General features: G+C 45.6%; 1 protein-coding gene across 1 annotated transcript in view; it reads right to left on the reverse strand.

Annotated features, from left to right (window-relative positions):
• The window catches only part of MED13L (mediator complex subunit 13L), a 191,541-nt gene extending 181,618 nt beyond the window's left edge, over positions 1-9,923 (reverse strand). Inside the window, exon 1 of the mRNA XM_040351918.1 lies at positions 9,107-9,923. Within this exon, the coding sequence (XP_040207852.1) occupies positions 9,107-9,178 (72 nt within the window). The 5' untranslated portion in view covers positions 9,179-9,923. The remainder of the gene's footprint in view (positions 1-9,106) is intronic.
• Between the last annotated feature and the right edge of the window lie 12,262 nt (positions 9,924-22,185).

Raw genomic sequence — 22,185 nt, forward strand, 5'->3', positions numbered from 1 at the left:
TCCACACGCTTCTTGCGACCCTGTTGACTATTTTGAATGAAACGCTTGATTGTTTGATGATCACGCTTCAGAAGCTTTGCAATTTTAAGAGTGCTGCATCCCTCTGCAAGATATCTCACTATTTTTGACTTTTCTGAGCCTGTCAAGTCCTTCTTTTGACCCATTTTGCCAAAGGAAAGGAAGTTGACTAATAATTATGCACACCTGATATAGGGTGTTGATGTCATTAGACCACACACCTTCTCATTACAGAGATGCACATCACCTAATATGCTTAATTGGTAGTAGGCTTTCGAGCCTATACAGCTTGGAGTAAGACAACATGCATAAAGAGGATGATGTGGTCAAAATACTAATTTGCCTAATAATTCTGCACTCCCTGTAGTATCGTTTTTGCTATGCTTCCAACACTCAAAAAACAACCTTACAGCTCTCCTTCCCAGCAGCTGTCCCCTCTTTTCTTGCCCAATCACAGAATGCTTTGTATTCTGTGAACCCATTCACAAAACACAAAGGGGGTAATTCACTAAAACCGGAGAGTGCAAAATCTGGTGCAGCTGTGCATGGTAGCCAATCAGCTAACTTCACCTTGTTCAATTACAAGAAAAAAAAAATCTGCAATATATAGGGCTGCAACTAACGATTATTTTCATAATCGATTAGTTGGCCGATTATCGTTTCGATTAATCGGATAATAGCCTTAAAAAAGTGAATTTTTACATTTTTTGGGCCAATTTGTTGTTGGGTAGATTACAAAACACAAATTGCAGCAAAAACACATTACATGCTTTTCTGCAGCTTCTCTATTGAAGTATATTGAACCAAAAAAAACAAAATAGCACCGTTTGCATTAAAAAGTCCTTACCCATTCCAAATACGCAGCAGCCGAAAAAAAATCATGGATGTGAACGTGTCCCATAAGCAAAAAATGTAAATGAACTGTAGTGTGTTTCTGTGAACCCAGGCCTGAGATGTTTAGTAACATAATGGGGTTAAAAAAACAAAAATAAGTACAAAAAGAGCAAATAATCGCTATTGTAAGGGGTTCATTTTTTTTACTGTGGGACAGTGAAAGTAATATTTACAGTAGCGACTTGCTTCTTTGTACTATAAAAGGGATCATTTTAGTTTTTTTTAACCCCATTATGTAACTGGCCGATTAATCGATTATTAAATTAATCGATTACAATTTTTATAATCGATTAGTTGTCGAATTAGTTGTTTCGGCCCTAGTAATATGATTGGTTTCTATGCAGAGCTACACCAGATTTGCACTCTCCAGTTGTAGTAAAATCAACCCCAAAGTGTTCTGTGAAAGAACAGGGGAGAGGAAGGGCAGACAAAACGACTTGTGCGCAGGAGAGCAAAGGTCTCCTAACAGAGGGCCCAATGTATAGTGAAAGCTCAAAGAAAGTGTAAATTGAAAACAACAAGCAAGCAACCCAGGAGGAGGCATACACCGCCTTAGGTTAAACTATCTAACCCAGGATCTTCCCCCCCCCCCCCCCCAAGGTTCTTCTTTAAATAAAAGAATGATTTGCTCTTATAATCCTCTTATTTTTTGGGGTGGGGTGGGGTATGTAATGAAATGAGACATGCAGAATACCTTCTGTTCTAAGGCGACATTACCATGCTATGCACTAATTCAGTTGGAGGGCTTTTTGATTCCTTTAGGCCCACCTCACCTCACCAAAACCTGTACCATTATATTTGCCAAATTAGCTCAGGTAGGTGTTATCCGCTAGAAATGAACAGTTTACTGGAGGAGTACATCATTTCACAAGAGACAATTTCTCTGTAGGCAGAATAGTGAAGTGAAGCAAGAGCGACAATCCTCTGGGAATCTCTAAAGATTGATACCATTGAGAATGAAAAATCCGAGCGACAGTAACAATAAAACACTTGCTCGACCATGTGTGTTGTGGAATTCAGCATCAAACAGTGTCACTGTATGTATACATCAAAAGGGATCTTTGTTGACACAGATCTGAAAGTGATCTTTCTTTACCCCAAAATCATTCAGGTAGTAGATAAAGCCAAGTACACGCCAAACGAACACACGGACTACAAATTAAAAGCATACTTCTAACTGTATCAAGTTTCCAAAAACCTAGGCAAGGAAGACCAGTTACAATAAGCCTCATATAAAAAGCCTCTGCTAGTGTTTAGTATGCTGTCAATACATATTTGATAAAAGATCATAGGCTATTTTTTATAAGCTCTGTCATTCAATTCTCTGAATCTTCATCATCTGTTTACATGCTGCCTTATGTATTACCTTTCTGCACAGCGACATACCCCTCATTTTACCTCCTCTGCAACAACCCACAATAAAATAGACAAAAAAAAGTCAGTTTAGATTAGATTCTCACTTCAGGCTAAGTTTTTCCGGTATGTTTTCAGACAGTAGTAAGAGGCAATTGTCAAGGATCTTACTGGAAGCAAAACCCTTTCCTGTAGATTGCAGGTGACAAAGAAATGAAATCAGAGAAGTGAAAGCAATCAGTGGGGGGGATTCTAAAAAAGGTCCTATTCACACTCGTCTGTTATCGTGCAGCAAAACGTATTACAAGCAGAAATCCTATTGTTTACTATATGGCTGGTTCAAACTTATGCACTGCAGTTCTGTGTGAAAGGTAAAACTGAAGAAACGCTGCATAGTAGTAACAATCAGCTTCTATGTTCAGTAGTGTGTTGTTATTCTAATTTTTTTTTTATTTCCAGGTTTGTGTAAACATTTTTTTATACTTCTATCTGAATTACCTGGTTGAACCTGCCAGTCACCCTTTATTCCTTGTTCTAAACGGATCACACAGAAGCTGATCTGCGTTAGACCCCTTTCAAACTGAGGAGTTTTTCAGGCGGTACATCGCTAAAATTAGCGCTGCTATACTGCCTGAAAAACTCCTGCACTGCATACTCAATGTGAAAGCCCGAGGGCTTTCACACTGAGGCGATGGATGCGCTGGCAAGAGAGAAAAAAATCTCCTGCCAGCAGCATCTTTGGAGCGGTGAGAGGAGCGGCGTGTATACCGCTTCTTTCCATTTAAAACAATGGGAAACCGCGGCAATACCGCCTGCAATGCGCCTCTGCAGAGGCGCATTGCGGGTGGTATTAACCCTTTATCGGGCGCTAGCGGGGGTTAATACTGCACCGCTAGCAGCCGAATCCCGCGGCAAATCCGATGGTATAGCGCCGCTATTTTTAGTGGCGCTACACTGCCACCGCACCTCCCGCCCCAGTGTGAAAGGGGCCTTAGTGTGGTCAGTTTTCATCCTTTGGCTAGCCATTCAGAGGTACAGAAGACACCATGTCTTGGGTGGTTTGTACAGCCACCACACCCCCTGGTCAATCTCACTACCTGCCTCTTGAACACACCGCTTGCATCTTGCCTCAGGCTGAACAGAATACAGGCACAGTGGGGGGAATTCAAATATTGTTTTTGGTGCTACAGCCCTAAAAAATGGCCTGCGCCAAATTCAAAAATCTCCATCGCCTGTTTTAGTAACTTTACCAACATGTGCAACAGATTCAGATAGTTCTTAACAGTGCCACTTTTACAAAGTGGTACTATTAATGCTTCAAATTCAAAAATAATTAACTCCAGTTTGTAGATAAGAAAACTGGAGGTAATTAAGACCCACTCTTAATTGGCAAACAGAGAGGGCAGAGTGCCTGTCCCATCTACAGTGTAGCAGAGGCATAGTCACGGAAGCTACTCCTTTCGTGTCTCACTGCTGCTTCACAGCCTCCTAACAACCAATGACCCTGCAGTGGGTGGAGTCCGATGGGGAAACACACACTAGCTCTCCATTAGGTTCACTTTCACCTTCTAACTAGCAGTGGATGGATTCTTGAGCCAATAGCAGGCTGTCTATTGGCTAAGGATCTGCCCACTGCCTGTTGTTAATCACAAAGGGGAGTGGACCTGATGGGCAACTGGTGTCTGTAAATCCCTGTCAGGCTCTGCCCCCCAGACACAGAACTCCCCCACTGCTGTGCGGTCTGTGTGACAGCTGATGCTAAGGGAACACTGCTGTACAGAGGTTGGAGTGTCTGCATGGACACTCAATACATGACCCAGATTCATGTACCTGTGTGCAACATATGAATCTGTCACCCACACCAACATTTGTCTTGTGGAAGTGCACTGGAATTCGCAAAAAGTGAATAAGGGCGGATTTACACTTGTGCGGTGCGAATTTCAGTTCTCTTATCTCTGCAGAGAGATAAGAGAACTGTTCAGCAGATCATCTCCGTTTTAGCTGCAGATTAGGAGACCTGGGAGAGGGGAGGGGGGGGGAAGTGTATTGAGGTGAATGAGAGAAATACTGAAGAGAAATGAACACATCTGCGAATCAGCCACGCTCCCATAGAAGATAATGGGCCTGAATTCGCACCTGAGCCGCACCGCAATGCCTAAAATAGGCACATGTTTTTTCGGCAATGCGCAGTGCGAATGCATCGCACATATGTGAACCAGCCTCATTGAAAACAATGTATTTAGAAATGTTCTGCGCACTGGATGTGGTTTAAGCCGCACTCAATTTGCATAGGTGTGAACCCGGCCTTAGACAATCTTTATGAATTCCAGAGACTATGTGCTGCACAGTGTCTTGTAATACCTGCCATCCCCAAAACAGGAAGAAGAGATGCATGTTCACATGTCAGAACTTTTAACCTTGTAAAAAAAGATAGAAAAGATTATTTCTTAAAGTGGAACTAAACCCATCAATTTTAAGTTTCCCAAAACAGTTAAAGCCGGTTCACACACAGGCGGCACGACTTTGGGGGAGACTCGGCAAGGCGATCTCAAGGCGTCTTGAGAGGCAACTTGCAAAATTACTTCTGTATTGAAGTCAATGCAAGTCGCCCCGAATCGCCCCCAAAGTCGTACAGGAACCTTTTTCTTGTGGACCGCGACTTGTCAGGCGGCTGAGTCGCCTGACAGGTCGCCCCAGTGTGAACCGGCTCTTACATTCAAAGCTTTTCATGAATGAGAACTGTGGCAGTTGCTTTTTCTCTCAACCAAATTGCCAAGCCATCAAATAGCTGGTGTCATAACTCATCACACGTGCAGCACCATGGCAACTGCAGATCAAACAGAAGCTAAGATGGCAGCTTCCTGGACTGTAAAAGACAGGGAGGTTTAGTTCAGCTTTAAACTAGGCAAAAGAAGGTATGTTACTGGCATCATTATACTAATTATTAACTGTATTAGAATGTGTCTATAACATTGTATATTCACAATCACTTTATGGCCTCATGCACACTGCAGCTCAAAAAAAATGCTTTTACGGGCATTTGAGGGTTTTTTTTCCTCCACCTTTTAAACTCCCCTCTATGTTAGCCCAAGTGTCAATGCACACTATAGGAGGTTTCAGGAGTTTAGTGGTAGAAAAAACCTCCAAAGTCATGTGCTGAAGAGTAGCTTTTGAGCTTAAAAAAACACCTGAACACACAAACGCAACCTTTAGGAGCATTCAGAATATTTGAGTGTACATTGATTATAGTGAAAAATTAGCAGAGGAGAAGGTTTTGAAATAAAAAAAACGCTTATCAAAGCAGATTCCCAAAAACTCTCATAAACGCTTGTGCAATATGAGCCACTTTGAACATTTTTATGCTGCTTTTCCTGTCAGAGGTTGTGGGAGTTTTCTTCAGCCACTTAGTGTGCATGGACCCTAAAGTGTAAACTTGTTTTACCTTTAAGTCGAACTTTCGCCCAAAAATAAATAATGGGAAACAGGCAGAAGTTTGAATGCGGAAGATACGTGCTTTGTCTCTTCTGCATTAGTTACTTACCTGCCTGTTCGCCCTTGTGCATGCGCAGCTCACCGTACAAATTTGGTGAGGCCAAATCTGACTAAACGTGACATCATCCCCGCCCAGCCAATGACAGCGGCCTGTGATCAAGACCCGGAGGCTGGCCATCCAAAGATATGAGTGACCGGGCCAGGAGCTGGAGGATGCCACATCGCTGGAACCAAGGTGAGTATTATTCTGTTTTAAAGTGGAATTTTGAGCCAAAAATAGAGGTGGGCAAACAGACAAGAACTTTAATGCAGAATATACATGCTTTGTCTCTTCTGCATTAAAGTTACTTACCTGGCTGTTTGCCAAATTTGTACAGTCACTGTACAGAGGCAATGTCGAACCTGACTAAACATCACTCCTGTGCATGTGTGTGAGTTATCTTCATCTGGCCATTGAGAGCGGCCAGCGGTTAAAGCGGAGGTTCACCCTAAAACATCTATGTACCATCCCATCCAGCATACTTGCGTCAGCTACAGTATGCTGTTTTTTTTCTCGCTGTACTTACCGTTTAATCGTTCATTTTCTTTTCATCCTTCCGCAGGAAATGGGCGTTCCTATGAAGAGGTGTAGATGATTGACGTGCGGCTAAGACACGTCACACGTTCCGAAAACTCCCGAACTAGGACTCGGCTATATACTGCGCAGTCAGCTCCTAGTCTGTGTGCAGGCGCTGTATAGCGCCGTGAAGAGCCCAGTCCTAGTCCGGCTGTTTTCGGAACGAGTGACGTGCCTTAGCCGCACGTCAATCATCTACGCCTCTTCATAGGAACGCCTATTCCCCGCGGGAGGATGAAAAGAAAATGAACGATTAAACGGTAAGTACAGCGAGGAAAAATAATAAAAAACCAGCATACTGCAGCTGACGCAAGTATGCTGGATGGGATGGTACATAGATGTTTTTTAGGGTGAACCTCCGCTTTAAGACAAGACATGCCACATTGCTGAAGCTGGAGTAAGTAAACTTCTGCTTTAATACATTCCCTGAACTCCTCACTATTGTCCCCCTCTCCATCCCTAAACATTTACCTGCCTTCTCTCACAATCCAGCGCTGTCCTAGCTGCAGCCCTGCTTTCCCCTCTTCATGGTCTCACAGTAAACACAGGCAGCAGTGGGAACCATTGGCTCCTGTCGCTGTCAGTCAAATCTGGAGAGTAGGGATTGAAAGGGGAGCGGGGGGGGCGAGTTGTGCTGTTGTGAGTCTATGGATGAAAACAATGAAGATATTTGCCAGCACACTATGGAACAACGTGAATAGCGTCCAAACGCATGATCACAACACAAGGAGAGTGCAATGTTTCGGAGTCACACAGGACCCCTTCGTCAGGCATGTGATCGATGGTTGCAAACAGCCTAGCTTGGGAGTGCATCCACATGTATGCCCCCATAACACATGTCTTGCTGTGGGGACACAGAAGAGGAGGAGCAGAGAGTGCTAGTGGGGGACCCCAGAGGAGGAAGTTAAAGTTCACATTAAAGTCTTGTTGTTGTGTTTTTGTATAAAAACACAAACATGTTATACGTACCTGCTCTGTGTAGTGGTTATGCACAGAGCAGCCCAGATCCTCCTCTTTTTAGGGCCCTCACCAGCGTTTTTGGCCCCTCCTTCCTGCCAAATCCCCCCACAGCAAGCAGCAGCTCAGCCCTGACCTTTCTTTCCTTAGGCCCCTTTCACACTGGGGCGGGAGGTGCGGTGGCGGTAAAGAGACGCTATATTTAGCTGTGCTTTACCGTCGGAATTGTGTCGGTTTTCGGCTGCTAGCGGTGCGGTTTTACCCCCGCTAGCGGCCGGAAAAAGGTTATTGTCAGCGGTATAGCCACGGTGTTCCCATTGCTTTCAATAGGAAGGAGCGGTAAACACACCACTCCAAAGATGCGACTAGCAGGACTTTTGGAGCAGTCCTGCTAGCGCTCCGCTCCAGTGTGAAAGCCCTGGGGGTTTTCACACTGGAGAAACAGCAGCCACTGTTTAAGGTCAGTTTGCAGGCACTATTTTTAGCGCAATATCGCCTGCAAACCGCCCCAGTGTGAAAGGTGTCTTATTGTCTCACTGACTTTGAGCTGGGCCTCTCGTGCAACATCACTGGATCGAGATGGAGCTCAGGTAAGTATTAGGGGGGCTGCTGCACACTAAAGGGTTTTTTTATCCTAATGCATTCTATTTAGAGGCCACTCTGCACAATATCACTGCACAGAGCAGGTAAGTAGAACATCTTTATTATTTAAATAAAAAAAAAATGCCTTTACATATTGTTTAAAAGGGGTTGTATAGTCAGAAGGTTTTTTTTTATCTTTATGCATTAAGATATGTGTGCAACAGTCGTCCCAGCACCCCCTAATACTAACCTGAGCCCCATCTCTGTCCACAAGTGACTCGGCTGTCTGGGAAGCTACCTTCTGATTGGCTGAGACATAACAGCAGCGCTATTGGATCCCGCTGCTGTCAAAGTCAGTAAGTAAATCAGGGAGAGAGGGGGTGAGGCCAAATAGGGGCTCTGTATCTGAATGGACACATGCAGCTGTGACTCAGCTTGGGTGTCCCCATAGCAAGCTGCTTGCCGTGGGGGCACTCAACAGGAGAGAGGGCCCAGGAAAGCCAAAGAGGGACCCGAGAAGAGAAGGATCTGGGCTGCTCTGTGCAAAACCATCACACAGAGCAGGTACGTATAACATGTTTATTATGAAATAAAAAATTACTTTGCAATCATTTAAACACTTTGAAAATGAAAACTAAATGCTGAGTGGTTGCCTGCTCCAGTCTTAGTAAGAAAAACAAACACATAACCACTGTGGAACAAAGCAACACACAAAACCACAATGTAGAAGATGAGTGAATTAGAGATAAATGAAGTGTATATCCCTATGGGGTGTGATGATTCAGGCCAGGTCACCATCAGAGTTGGGGGACATACAGGACAGGAGAAGTAGAAAGTGAAAGATGAATGGAAGGGTAGACGATACAACGTCATGTCGGGGAATTTGAAAACTGGGTAGTGACACAGCAGCACCATGTAGAGATGTCAGAGCGGAATCCACCAATCACTGGAAGGTGATAGCAGAGGGGCCAGCCCTGGACCTACATGACACCACACCGAGCCTGTGCTCCGATCATAAACACATGTTGTAAATAGAGAGGAAAGAGCAAAGTGGCAGTCCCCTGGGGGAGGACCATACACAGTACACACAGGGACCGATCAGACAAGACACACAGAGGGACCGATCACACAACACACACATACAGTGACAGATCTCACACACACACACACACACAGCCATTGTGGCCTCCTTACCAGAGAGAAGAGGTTGGAGTGGCAATCCTCCAGGCTCGCCCCGTTGGCTGCCCAGTTCGCCGCTGCAGTCATGATCCTCCGGGAGCCTGGCTAGCAGAGCTGGGCATGTCTGAGACCTAAAACTCTGGATCCGATCGGAAATTTGGGTGTGGGGGGTGAAGTGTTGCTGGGCAGGCCTAGGCCTGATCCTCCGGGTCTTAGGGAGACCGACAAAAGCCTCTGTTGGAGGGGGGGGAGGGGAAGGGACAGGAGCAGTCTTGAGGAAATCACATGGATGTCGCAATGTCCTGTAGCGATCGGTGGACAATTGTCATCGGCCAGACGATCTGCCTATGATCGGGCGCGGAGAAATGAGTCACCCGTGTGGGGGAGGGGCTGGCTGGCGGGCGGATAAGAGAGAGGGGCAGGGAGGAAGAGGTGGGGAGGAGAGAAGGAAGGAAGCGCCGCGGCCTCCCCCTGCTTGTCAGGGAATGTAATGCCAGGAGGAGTCCCGGTGTCTTCTCACACACAGGGGGGCCAGGCGGGAGATAGACTCTCTCACTCACACACACTGGCCGCTGAGGGGAGACCGCCCCGTGTCACAGGAGGAGGCCTCGGGGGCTTCACGGGGCTCGAATCCCCCCTCCTTCCCCAGGACCCTTCCGACGTGTCGGCTTCTTCCCGGAAGCTGTGTTCGGCCCGACTCCCCCCTCTAAGTCGGTGTACAGCTCGGGGTCCCTGGTCTCTCCCGCCGCTCGTATCTCTCTCACACACTGACCGGAGCTTCGCCTCTCTGACAGCAGCAATGGCGTCCGGCCGCGACAACACGGAGCGCGATTGGACGGCGCGCTGCACGTGACGGGGCGGCGAAGCGCCGGAGGAGGAGGAGAGAGGGGGGGTAGAGAGGCGAGCTCGCGCCGCTCTGTCTCGCGCAGCCCTCTCGCCTGCGTGTCCCTTGCGGCGCCGGCAGGGGGCGATGTGTGCATGGGAATCCTTTACACTGTTGCCATCCTCCGCTATACACGGCGCGGCTATTGTTGTGGAATCGTTCACGTTATTAATTGTTTCATTAAAATTCGGCGGACGGCGTGAGCCGTGCCATGGAGCTGATGGCTGCTACGCTCGATCGCAGCGTGCTGAGCGCCTGAATGCTCCCCGATCGGCTCTTTGTATCATTAGAGATCATTGTGTAGAGCTATGTGAGCGATCAGTGCTAGATAGGAGCTCAACAATGCATGGGAGGGAGAGAAGCTCCGATCAGCAGTGGGGAGAGAGATCCAGGAGCAGCCTGTGTGCTGTCACCCTGCTGTGTGTGTGTGTGTGACTAATAGATGTGCCCTACATTTCTATCATCACCTCTATTATACACAGCCAGCCCAGTCTGCCATGACTCCTGCATGATAGTGCTACTGTCACATCAATGATGTCATCCCCTATTATTAGAAACTTTCTTCTTCATAAATGCTGGTGGGGTGGGGGTCGGCTTTATTACACAAGTTTATATAGATCCAATAACCATACATGTCATGGGGAGAAGGGACTACAGCAATCACATGTCCTCCATTCCAATCAACCTTCCTGGAACACAACAGATTCGCATCTCTCATCACCTGTCCTAAGAATTGGAGGACTTGTCCTCATTTCACAACAGTGGGTTGAGCCATGCAAATCACTGCTCTGCTTGACACCCATACCTCCCAACTTTTTATTACACAATTTACAGAGGGTAAAATAAGTATTGAATATGTCACTGTGATTAATTAACACAACGTATAGGAAGACAGCAAGGAGCTTGAAACAAGAGCCTCGTGTTTAATCAGCAGCATCCATACGTGTGCCATAGGTGCCCTTTATTCCTTTGTGTGCTCTTTCTTGCCTGTATCTGCTGCTGTGATTTTTCTATAGCATTAATCTGGAGCTGTGTTCCTTCCAGTACCTGCATGTCCTTTCTTGACATTACATTTGCTCTGACAATCCTTATGGCTTTCCCAAGATTTAAGTCTTCCTGCAACAGCTTTTCCTGAACTTCCTTAAATTTGCTGCCCATCAGAATGCAGTCTTATATCATATCTCCGGCAACATAGACACCACAGTCTTTGGTAAGGACGAGCTCAGTCACGTTCGCAACCCGCACGTGCAGAGCCCGCCAGGAAGTCAGCACTGCGCTAATCATAGGCAGTGAGACATTTTCCCAATCCGCGGCTGCAGAGATCGGAAATGTCTCACTGCCTGCAATTAGCGCAGTGCCGACTCCCTGGCGGGCTCTGCACATGCGGGTTGCGAACACACCTGAGCTCATCCTTAGGCTGCATTCTCTATGGAGATGGTTCACATCTCCACTCCAAAATGCCGGAAGCCGAACGCCTGAAGCTCAAACAAGTACTGGACCCTTTTTTGTTGCGTGAATCGGGCTGATTTGGGCGTTTTTGAACGTTTGTATTCCCATAGAAACGAATGGAAACGCTTGATTCAATCGTCTAGCGCGACAACGAGCGTTTCTACGGGCGTTTTGTCGCTTTAATCTGTTCTGTGAAATAGAACATTCACCCAGGAAGAAGATAAAAAAAAATCTACAAACATAGCAACAAGTGATGAAAGAGATGATAATTTTTCCTATTGGCTAAAATAAAAAACGACAAAGTTCAAAAACGTCGGACAATGCTGTATGCAAACGCGCGACAAATGCCGGAAAAAACTACTGAAAACGCTACGCTCAGGTGTGAATGCGGCCTTAGTCCTTGGCATGTTACTCCATTCATCTACAGACTCGCCTCCACACTGGTTCCTCTCCTAAAAGTTTCCTTTGCACTGTGGCATTTCTTCTTGGGTTGTAGTATGCTTCAAACTTTGCAAACTGTACCTCTGTTTTTCTTTTTGTCCTCTGCAGTGATCTCCCCACTTGCTTGTCAGGCTCAGCACATGTTGCGTCCTTATTTCCCCACACATATCAGAAAGTGAGCTGCTTTCTACTGATCAGTCCATTTGTCTGTATCTGGTCCTGCAAACACAAGCTCTATTGGCTCCCCCAATTTTGAGCATTTTTCAGCTACAGTACATTCCCTGATTCCAAATCCAGGGAAAGAATGTTCTTTGTGTTGCTGTTTGCTGCCATGTCTCTTCTGACCTGACTTCTGGTACCAAGAAATACATTTTTCTAGATAAATATATTTCTAAATGTGCTGTTGACATGACATTTTTTGTATGTCAGTAACAACCCATGCATACAAAGAAACCAAAACAAATAAGTTCAGATATTAAGTTATGAGAAAAAAAAATGTAATGACAAAGGGAAAAAGTATTGGCATTTTGGCTAAGATCAAGTGTAGTATCTGTTCTTATCAGTTGTTAAGGAAAGAACCCTGACTCCCTTGGCCAGTTTGGGGGGTCATTTAGTATTTCCTGATGTAATTAGGTGGCAAGGCATTGTGTACAAGGCTTGTCCCCTTGTAGGCAAGGCTCTCACTAAGTTCTGATACCTTCCTGGTAGGAATGGAGAGGCACTGGTCTAATGGAAGGCTGGGCTGTGAAAGAAGCCTGTGTTGTATGTGCCCCTAGGGTGGCAGTCTAGGGGTGCTGTAAATCTCACAGGTGGGGACGCACATCTGGAGTTTCTTTGGCACTGAGGTCACTGCATCATATACAAACTTTTCACACCTGCCTCTAGGGCCGGGCCTTCCGGATAGGCCCAGAGACTTTTTTTATTCTTGGCCGAACGGCCTGCCGTGGTATGGCACTAAGCACTTTTCCACTTCCCTTTCCCCACTTTCATTTGTGTGTGTTTGTCACTTGCACCGTGCACTTTTCCACTCTGATTAGTAGGGTGTTGCTCCTCAGGCCTTCTCTGAAGTCTTGGCAGGGGAGGGGGATGTCTGTCTGGTCCTCGCTCTCTCATGGGGTCTCCCTTTGGGGGAGCCCCACCTAGTACTTGGGGTTGATCTGTTTTTCGGAAGACCTCCCAGAGAATGGGGTCTGCCTGGTTTCAGCTAGGTGGGCCAGTGAGTAACCCAGTCCCTGTCAGGAGCTTTGCACCCCATGGGATCAGGGTAAGGGTTCTTCCTCTTCAGACCATGAGTACCCCCTGTGCATGTTTTTGTGTGCACTTTTTTTTTTCTTGCGTCAGGTGTTAAGTTCGAGTATGTTTCAGGACACCACAGCACTTAAAAAAAAAGAAAAAAAGTATTAAACACGCTAACTGAAATAGATTTAATACTTCATACAAAATACTTTGTTGTTAATGAGAGCTTCAAGATGCCTCCTGTATGGATAAACTAGTCTCAATCATTGATAAAGGGTGAAAACTCTGCGACAAGTGAATAAATATATAGTAGTAAATAAAATAAGCTGCTCCCCTCAAAGAGTGAATGGTCCTAGTGATATGGGTAAAAGATAGGGGGCGCTAATAATTAATAAAAATAACAATGAAAATCATAGGCCTGCACTCCTGAAGTCACTAATCCTTATCAAATAAACAAACGTGCACAACACATTATCAAACAACATATAATTAAAAAATATTGTGAAATATCAATTAGTGCAAATAATATTCAGTCCCAATCTTAAGCACAAAAAAATATTATGATAAATCAAAGTCCATAAAACACCAAACGTCCATTCCGTGCTTGCTGTGATATACTGATAGAGAAGTGATCCTTCACCAAACTTGAATAAACACCCAAAGTGACTGGATAAGCAATCTGCTTACCAGAGCACATTGACTCCTTTACTCAAAAAGAGAGTCAATGAGAGCTTATGCAGGATAATGCCTGCTCACTTAGGCCGAAATGGAGATATTAGGCGACTTCCTCCTTAAAGGTCTCGGCCGGATATGAAATAACTCCCATCGCACTCTGTCCGTGGCGTGTGTTCCACCTCACGGGAACCAACAAACAGCAGGGCCGGAAATGACATACGTAGCGTGACCAGCAAGCACGGAATGGACGTTTGGTGTTTTATGGACTTTGATTTATTATCATAATATTTTTTTGTTCTTAAGATTGGGACTGAATATTATTTGCACTAATTGATATTTCACAATATTTTTTAATTATATGTTGTTTGATAATGTTTTGTGCACATTTGTTTATTTGATAAGGATTAGTGACTTCAGGAGTGCAGTCCTATGATTTTCATTGTTATTTGTATTAATTATTAGCGCCCCCTATCTTTTACCCATAGTCTCAATTAGGGTTGTCCCGATACCACTTTTTTGAGACCGAGTACAAGTACCGATACTTTTTTTCAAGTACTCGCCTATACCGAATAACGATACTTTTTTTTAATGTCATGTGACAGTGGCGGTATTTTTTTTATATTTTTTTACAATTTTTTTTTTGGGGGGGGGGGTGAATTGTCAGTGTGTTTGTTTTTTTTTACATTTTTTTTTATTTTAAAATATTTATTGCAATTTTTTTTTTATTATTTTTTTTTATCAGCCCTGTTGGGGGTCTTTGGTGAGATATCAGGGGTCTTAAAATACCTCTGAAATCTCCCCTTTAAGACAGAGAAAGGGACTAAGGATGCAGATTCCCCAGTCCCTTTCTCTGCAGCCTCAGCTGAAATGAATGGAGGGAAGCTCCTCTCCATTCATAAACTGAAGCATCGTAAACACAGGTTACGATGCTCCGTTATGTGAATGGACACTGACTATGTCCATTCGGAAAAGGTAGGAGCCGGGTTTAGCGGCTCCTACCTCCGCTCTCCATCCTCACAAATTGAGGGGGGAGAGCGGCATGGACGGGGGGGAGAGAAGAGCGGCACGGACGGGGGGGATAGAAGAGCGGCACGGACGGGGGGGGAGAATAGCAACACGGGGGGGGGGAGAAGAGCGACACGGACGGGGGGAGAATAGCGGCACGGACGGGGGGGGAGAATAGCGCGGCACGGACGGGGGGGGAAAAAATAGCGCGGCACTGACGGGGGGGGGAGAGAATAGCGGCACGGACGGGGTGGAGAGAAGAGCGGCACGGACGGGGTGGAGAGAAGAGCGGCACGGACGGGGGGGAGAGAAGAGTGGCACGGACGGGGGGGGAGAGAAGAGCGGCACGGACGGGGGGGGGAGAAGAGCGGCACGGAGCACAGGGGGGGAGGAAAGACTGAACGGAGCAGAAGACTTGCAACTCCCCTGACTGCCCAGGTATCGGCTGAGGCATCGGAGCATTTTCCCCCGAGTACAAGTACTCGGGGAAATGCTCGGTATTGGTACCGATACAGATGCTAGTATCGGTATCGGGACATCCCTAGTCTCAATCATTGCTCTGGTGTGATTTTGGCCCATGCCCTCCACACAAACATACTTCAAATCTTGAAGGCTCTGTGGGCCTCTTCTATGAAAGCTGATCTTTAGTTCTTTTCATAGATTTTCTCTTGGATTCAGGTCAGGTGATTGGCTGGGCCATTCTAGTAGCTTTATTTTGTTTCTTTGAAACCAATTAGTAGTTTCCTTGGGTTTGTGTTTGGGGTCATTGTTTTGCTGTATTGTTCACCCTCATTTCATCTTCATCATCTTGATAGATGGCAGCAGATTTTTTTCGAGAATGTCTTGGTACACTTTTCCACTTATCTTTCCTTTAATATGAAGTTTGCCAGTACTGTATGCTGAAAAACAGCACACACCATGATGTTCCCACCTCCAAACTTCACTGTTAGTTTGGGGGTGTTTTTGGGGTGATGTGTTATTTGACCTCCAAACATGGTATGCATTATGACATCCAAAGAGTTCAATTTTGGTCTCATCTGAACAGACTATATTCTCCCAGTATTTCACAGGCTTGTCTAAATGTTGTGCAGCAAACTTTAAACGAGCTTCAACTTGCCTTTTCTTCAGCAATGGAGTCTTGCGTGGTGAGCATGCATACAGGCCATGGCGGTTAAGTGTATTACTTATTGTTTTCTTTGAAATCTCTGTACCTGCTAATTACAGGTCTTTCTGAAGCTCTCCATAAGTTTAAGCACAGGAGAGTGAAATGCGTCTGCTGCCCCTCCATGGGTTGAGTGTGTGTGGCATTTCCCCGTGGACAACAGGGTGGGAGAAAATGGATGTTTACCGATTTTTGGCTTTCCACCTCGCTATTTTCCCCTTATAGGGCTTTAGCTCTCCTTGAGGAATTACAGGAACTCACTTTTCAGGGAGTTGTGGTTCTCTTGCTTCCTTTAGCTTAGTTTACTATTCATACCTGTTCATGATATTCATTTAAGACTGGTCTGTTTCATTGTGGATCTTTAGATGGTCACCGCATTTGTCAGTCTTCAAACGTTTTGAAAAAAATCCATCCAATCAGTGGTGGCCTCCTTAAAATAGTGGGAATTCCTGGCATCTGCAGGCATCCCAGATGCCTATCTCAATGTCCCCATTTCCTCTTTGAGTCAGCATTTCCTGCACTTTGCAATAAAAAAAAAAATCAACACTTACAGTTCATGGCTCTACCCTTCTAATCACAGCTCCCAAGGTTTTTTCAAAGATTCTAGTTCCAGTCCAGAAGTACTAAATCTTCTTTATGCCCAATAAAGACTGACCTGGGCACAGGCCCGGATTTACTCCCTGTGCCGCCCCAAGGCCGGGTCCTTCAATGTCGCCCCCCCACACACACACACAGGGGCCAAGTGATACAGTCGGCGGCTATAGCCGGGAGCGCGCCAGCAAGAACTGACCCATATGCGAGAGAGCTCACATAAAGGGGGTTAGTTCTTGCGAGGAGGAGCCGAGACACCCGCCGATCCCCCATCAAAAAGCCCCCATATAAGGTCATCCATCACAAAGAACCCCAATCACAGACTCATCTATTATTACAATGTAATATAAAATTAAATTAAATTAAAACTCACCATAATGCAGAATGAGTGGGAGCCCTGATGTCACTGTCCCCAGCCAGCGGAGTGCTTCCTTACATCTCAGGTGTCACTGTCCCCAGCCAGCGGAGTGCTTCCTTACATCTCAGGTGTCACTGTCCCCAGCGGAGTGCTTCCTTACATCTCAGGTGTCACTGTCCCCAGGGGAGTGCTTCCTTACATCTCAGGTGTCACTGTCCCCAGCCAGCGGAGTGCTTCCTTACATATGCAATTAAAACTAAATGAACCCTGGCTTGTCAGCAAAATAGTGCGTATATTTATTTTTTTATACCAAAGACATGTAATATATATATATATATATATATATATATATATATATATTACATGTCTTTGGTATAAAAAAATAAATCCCAAGTGTATATTAACCACTTCCCATATGCCCACAGCCCCAATTTATATTTTTACACAATATAAATAAATTATACACACTAAGCAGGGCAGTGGGTGGGCAAATGATGCACCAAAAAAAATAAAATAAATAGCCAACCAGTTGAAACTTACCCTGGCTTGTCACTATATATATATATATATATATATATATATATATATATATATACACACACACACACAGTACATTGACAGGCTAAATTTCGTCAATTGGTTGTTTTTTTTATTTTTTATGCATCATTTGCCCACCCACTGCTTAGTGCTGTCTCTTTTTCTCACTCACCTGTCAACTCGATCTAGCAGGCTGCCTGAAGCCACTCGCCTGCCGCTATCCAGGATAGTTTGCTGCTTCTAATGGAAAGAAAGGCCGAGGGGGGGGGCGGAGTGCAGCTGTGGATCGCTTCGCCGGCACCTGCGGGACCTGCAGCAGCCGGAACTATAGAAGCTGCATCAGCAAATGCGGCTCTCTGCTGAGTTACTCCGCGGCTGTGATCCCTCCCTGCTCAATCCTCCCACTCGCAGGCACAGCACACAGCTGTTTTTGCCGGCAGGACCCCAGGCAGTGTTGGTGACAGGAACATGTTGCAGGCACAGCAGTCGGCACAAAACAAAAGCACAGGGAGGATTACGGTGTGCCTATGCTAAGTAGCAAGTGCTGCCGCCCACGGGGGGGCTATGTTAGTGCGGGGCCGCCCCTTCACCCACTGCCACCCCGAGGCCTTGTGGGAAATCTGGCCCTGCCTGGGCATGATTCTTTATAACTTAGTAGAGGCAGGGCCATCTTAATGAGCTGACACACCTAAGCACTGCTCAGGGGCCCCAGCTGCATGGGGGGGCCTGCACTTTCCCCAAAACAGCTGCTAAATCTTCTTTATGCCCAATAAAGACTGACCTGGGCATGATTCTTTATAATTTAGTAGAGGCAGGCCCGTCTTAATGAGCTGGCACACCTAAGCACTGCTCAGGGGCCCCAGCTGCATGGGGGCCCATGCACTTCCCGAAAACAGCAGCTCCTTGAGCCCACGCTGCCTGGAAATTGGGGGCCCTATGATGGCAGTAAAAGTGATGGATACACAGGGGAGGCAGGCTGGCAGCAGTGCACCATGCTGTGCAGAACGATACCTATACAATATGATACCTATCACAGTCAGCAGGGAGGCTCTGACCCCACCCCATGCAGCTTGAATACTCGGGACTCAGAGACCACGGGTAAGAGCTGAAGTGGGAGCTGCTGAGTCGGCAGCACTGAGAGCCCACCTGCGGAAGTGGCATTGTGGATGGTGTCATGGTAAGCTCAGCTGTTCAGCACTGTTTGCACCGAAGGGCTTTGAATGCCTAGAGGGATGCTCCCTCCTCCGCCCCTCCTTCTGCCTGCACTACTTGATTGGTATAGGTGAGTCCTTGTCACAGTGCTAGAGGTGGGCACATAGCCAAAAGTTCACATGCACTGTATCTCCACTGAAAAAGGGGGTACTACATGGATGAAATAATGGTGCTGGGGGATATCAAGGGTGTATGGAGGGAAAACAATGCTGAGGGGGGATCTGGGGTGTGTAGGGGGTAGCAATGCTTGGGGTATCTTGGGTGGCTATAGTGCTAGAGGTATCAGGGATGTGGTGGGGTCACAATACAAGGGGTATATTATGGTAACAGTGCTGGGGGGAATATCTAGAGTGCAGAGAGGGATCAGAGTGCTGGGGGGGATATCTGTGGTGTAGAGGGGTCAGAGTGCTGGGGGGATATCTGGGGTGTAGAGGGGTCATAGTGCTGGGGAGGTATTTGGGGTTGAGAATCCAGGGGGTGTGGAGGTGGTAACAGGATAACAATGGCAGGGGGAAACCACGTGTGTGTGTGTGGAGGTTGGTTGGGTGGAGTTAGGAGTGCTTGATGTATATAAGATGTAGAGGGGTTAGAATGTTGGGGGTATCTGAGGCCCTGTCAGGCTGGATGGTGCTTCATGGGTCCTCAAAGGCCTCCAACAGCCTAACACTCTATCTCCGTTTTCCACCCGAACTCCACACTCCCCAGCTGGGCTGACCCAGAGTATTTGTCAGCCCTTCTGTTGGGGATTGGTCAGGTCCCTCAGAATACTCCAGCTAGCTCCTCCTAGACTCCTAACTGCTTCTGAAAACCCCTCTCGAGTTTCTAGCAAGCAGGGAGGAGTTACCAGAGATGTTGCTGCTGAGTCATCCAGCCTACATGAGTCACTCACCCGACCCAGAAAAATAACACACAGGCTTGGCTGTCACAAATCACGTTTTCTTCTGATATGGTGGCCTTGGTCCCCAATAGTTTTACAAAGTTGACATTTCCTTCCCCATTGATGGAGGATGCTCATCATGGACTGGTGGCTTCCCAGATGTGAATGACCACTCAGTTCTCTGACAGTGAGGATCAATGAAGGAGTCCAAGCTGTACATCAACATTGTCATAGCTCAGGAGACACCTGTTGAGGATACATTCTGAAAATTCCAGCATGGTGGCATATATATTTTATTAAAGCGGAGTACCCCCCCAATTTTTTATTTTTTTTAAACGCCAGCAGCTACGAATACTGTCCAGCGCGCCCGCGAGGTCGGCAGACGAGGACGAGCAATCGATTGGTCCTCGGATGCTGCCGCCGCCATGCTCAATACCCGGAAGTGGTGCAAATTAGACAGGTATATGCACCCCCCTCCCCCCTGAAAGGTGCCAAATGTGACACCGGAGGGGGGAGGGTTTCCGAAAAGCGGAAGTTCCATTTTTGGGTGGAACTCCGCTTTAAGGAGACACAAGGAGCTGCAAGGCAAGATCCAAACATTGCTGAGTGGAACAGCTGGTACCAGCAACCTGTGAAGTGTACATATCCAAGTTAAAAAAACAATTATCCCAGGAGACCGGTTTCCAAACCAGGATCTGTCTCATCATATCTGTCAATGGTAGGTTACCACAGATGTGGATTTTATGGTGTCCCTTGATACTCAGTGTTCCCAGGATCATAGCCAAAGCTATGTTTTTTTCTAGCAGGGGCAGCTAATGCTCTGGGTGCTCTGTGGATGCTCTACTCTTTGATTTATGTTTTAAATGGTTTATAAGCTATTACCACATCTTTTATGTGGCATCAAGTTTCGGAATAATACCTTCCTTTCTAGTCATAGGTGCTCCATCGCGTCTTCCCATTTGGCCAGACCTTTTATAAGTGTGGAACAGCTATGGCCTGGTGCCTGCTTGCATACCTAGGAAAAAAGATACCTTGTACAGTAAGGCCCAAGATGTACCCAGCACAAGTAGTGAAGTAGAGCAGTGAAAGGAAACTGGGGCCACCATCCATTTGGACAATATGCCCGATTTAGAGTCTAGTGAATCCTCTTGCATGTATCCCTCAAGGATCACAAACATTGAGTCTATTAACCACTTCCATACTGGGCACTTAAACACTCTCCTGACCAGACCAATTTTCAGCTTTCAGGGCTCTCACACTTTGAATGACAATTACTCAGTCATGCAACACTGTACCCAAATGATTTTTTTGTCGTTTTTTTCCCACAAATAGAGCTTTCTTTTGGTGGTATTTGATCACCTCTGGGTTTTTTATTTTTTGCGCTATTAATGAAAAAAGACCGAAAATTTTGCAAAAAAATGTTTTTTTCTTAGTTTCTGTGATAAAATTTTGCAAAATATAAATTTTTCTTCATAAATTTTGGCCACAATTTATACTGCTACATGTCTTTGATAAAAATAACCCAAATTTTTTGGAAATTATTTGGTCTGTGTGAAAGTTTTAGAGTCTACAAGCTATAGTGCAAATCATAATAAATTATCACATCTGATCACACCTGATGTTTTGAAGGCCTATCTCATTTCTTGAGACCCTAACAAGCCAGGAAAGTACAAATGCCCCCCAAATAACCCCTTTTTGGAAAGTAGACATCCCAAGGTATTTAGTAAGAGGCATGGTGAGTTATTTGAAGTTGTAATTTTTTCCCAAAACACTTTGCAAAATTAAGATTTTTATTTTTTATTTAAAAAAATTCTCAAAAGTGTCATTGTAATAGCTTATTTCTCTCACATGGCATGTGCATACCACAAATGACACCCCAAAATACATTCTGCTACTCCTCCTGAGTAAAACGATACCCCATGTGTGAGACTTTTCCACTGCCTGGCCACATAGCGATGCCCAACCTGCAGGGAGCGCCATCAGGGGTTTTAGGAGCATAAATTGCACATCTAACTAGTTGACAACCTATTACAATTTAGAAGGCCCTGGAACACCAGGACAATGGAATTACCCACAAAATGACCCCATTTTGGAAAGCTAACACCCTAACGTATAATCTATGAGGCATAATGAGTCTTTTGAACGGTTCATTTTTTTCCAGAAGTTTTTGGAATATGTGGAAAAAAAATGAAAACGCATTTTTTTTACACAAAGTTGTCCATTGATAAGATATTTCCAACACATAGCATGTACATAGCAAAAATGACACCCCAAAATACATTCTGCTATTCCTCCTGAGTAAAACGATACCCCATGTGTGAGACTTTTTCACTGCCTGGCCACATACAGATGCCCAACATGCAGGGAGCGCCATCAGGGGTTTTAGGAGCATAAATTGCACATCTAACTAGTTGACAACCTATTACAATTTAGAAGGCCCTGGAACACCAGGACAATGGAATTACCCACAAAATGACCCCATTTTGGAAAGCTAACACCCTAACGTATAATCTATGAGGCATAATTAGTCTTTTGAACGGTTCATTTTTTTCCAGAAGTTTTTGGAATATGTGGAAAAAAAATGAAAACGCATTTTTTTTACACAAAGTTGTCCATTGATAAGATATTTCCAACACATAGCATGTACATAGCAAAAATGACACCCCAA

This window comes from Rana temporaria, chromosome 1 (assembly GCF_905171775.1).
Source record: "Rana temporaria chromosome 1, aRanTem1.1, whole genome shotgun sequence".
NCBI classification, from domain to species: Eukaryota; Metazoa; Chordata; class Amphibia; order Anura; family Ranidae; genus Rana; species Rana temporaria.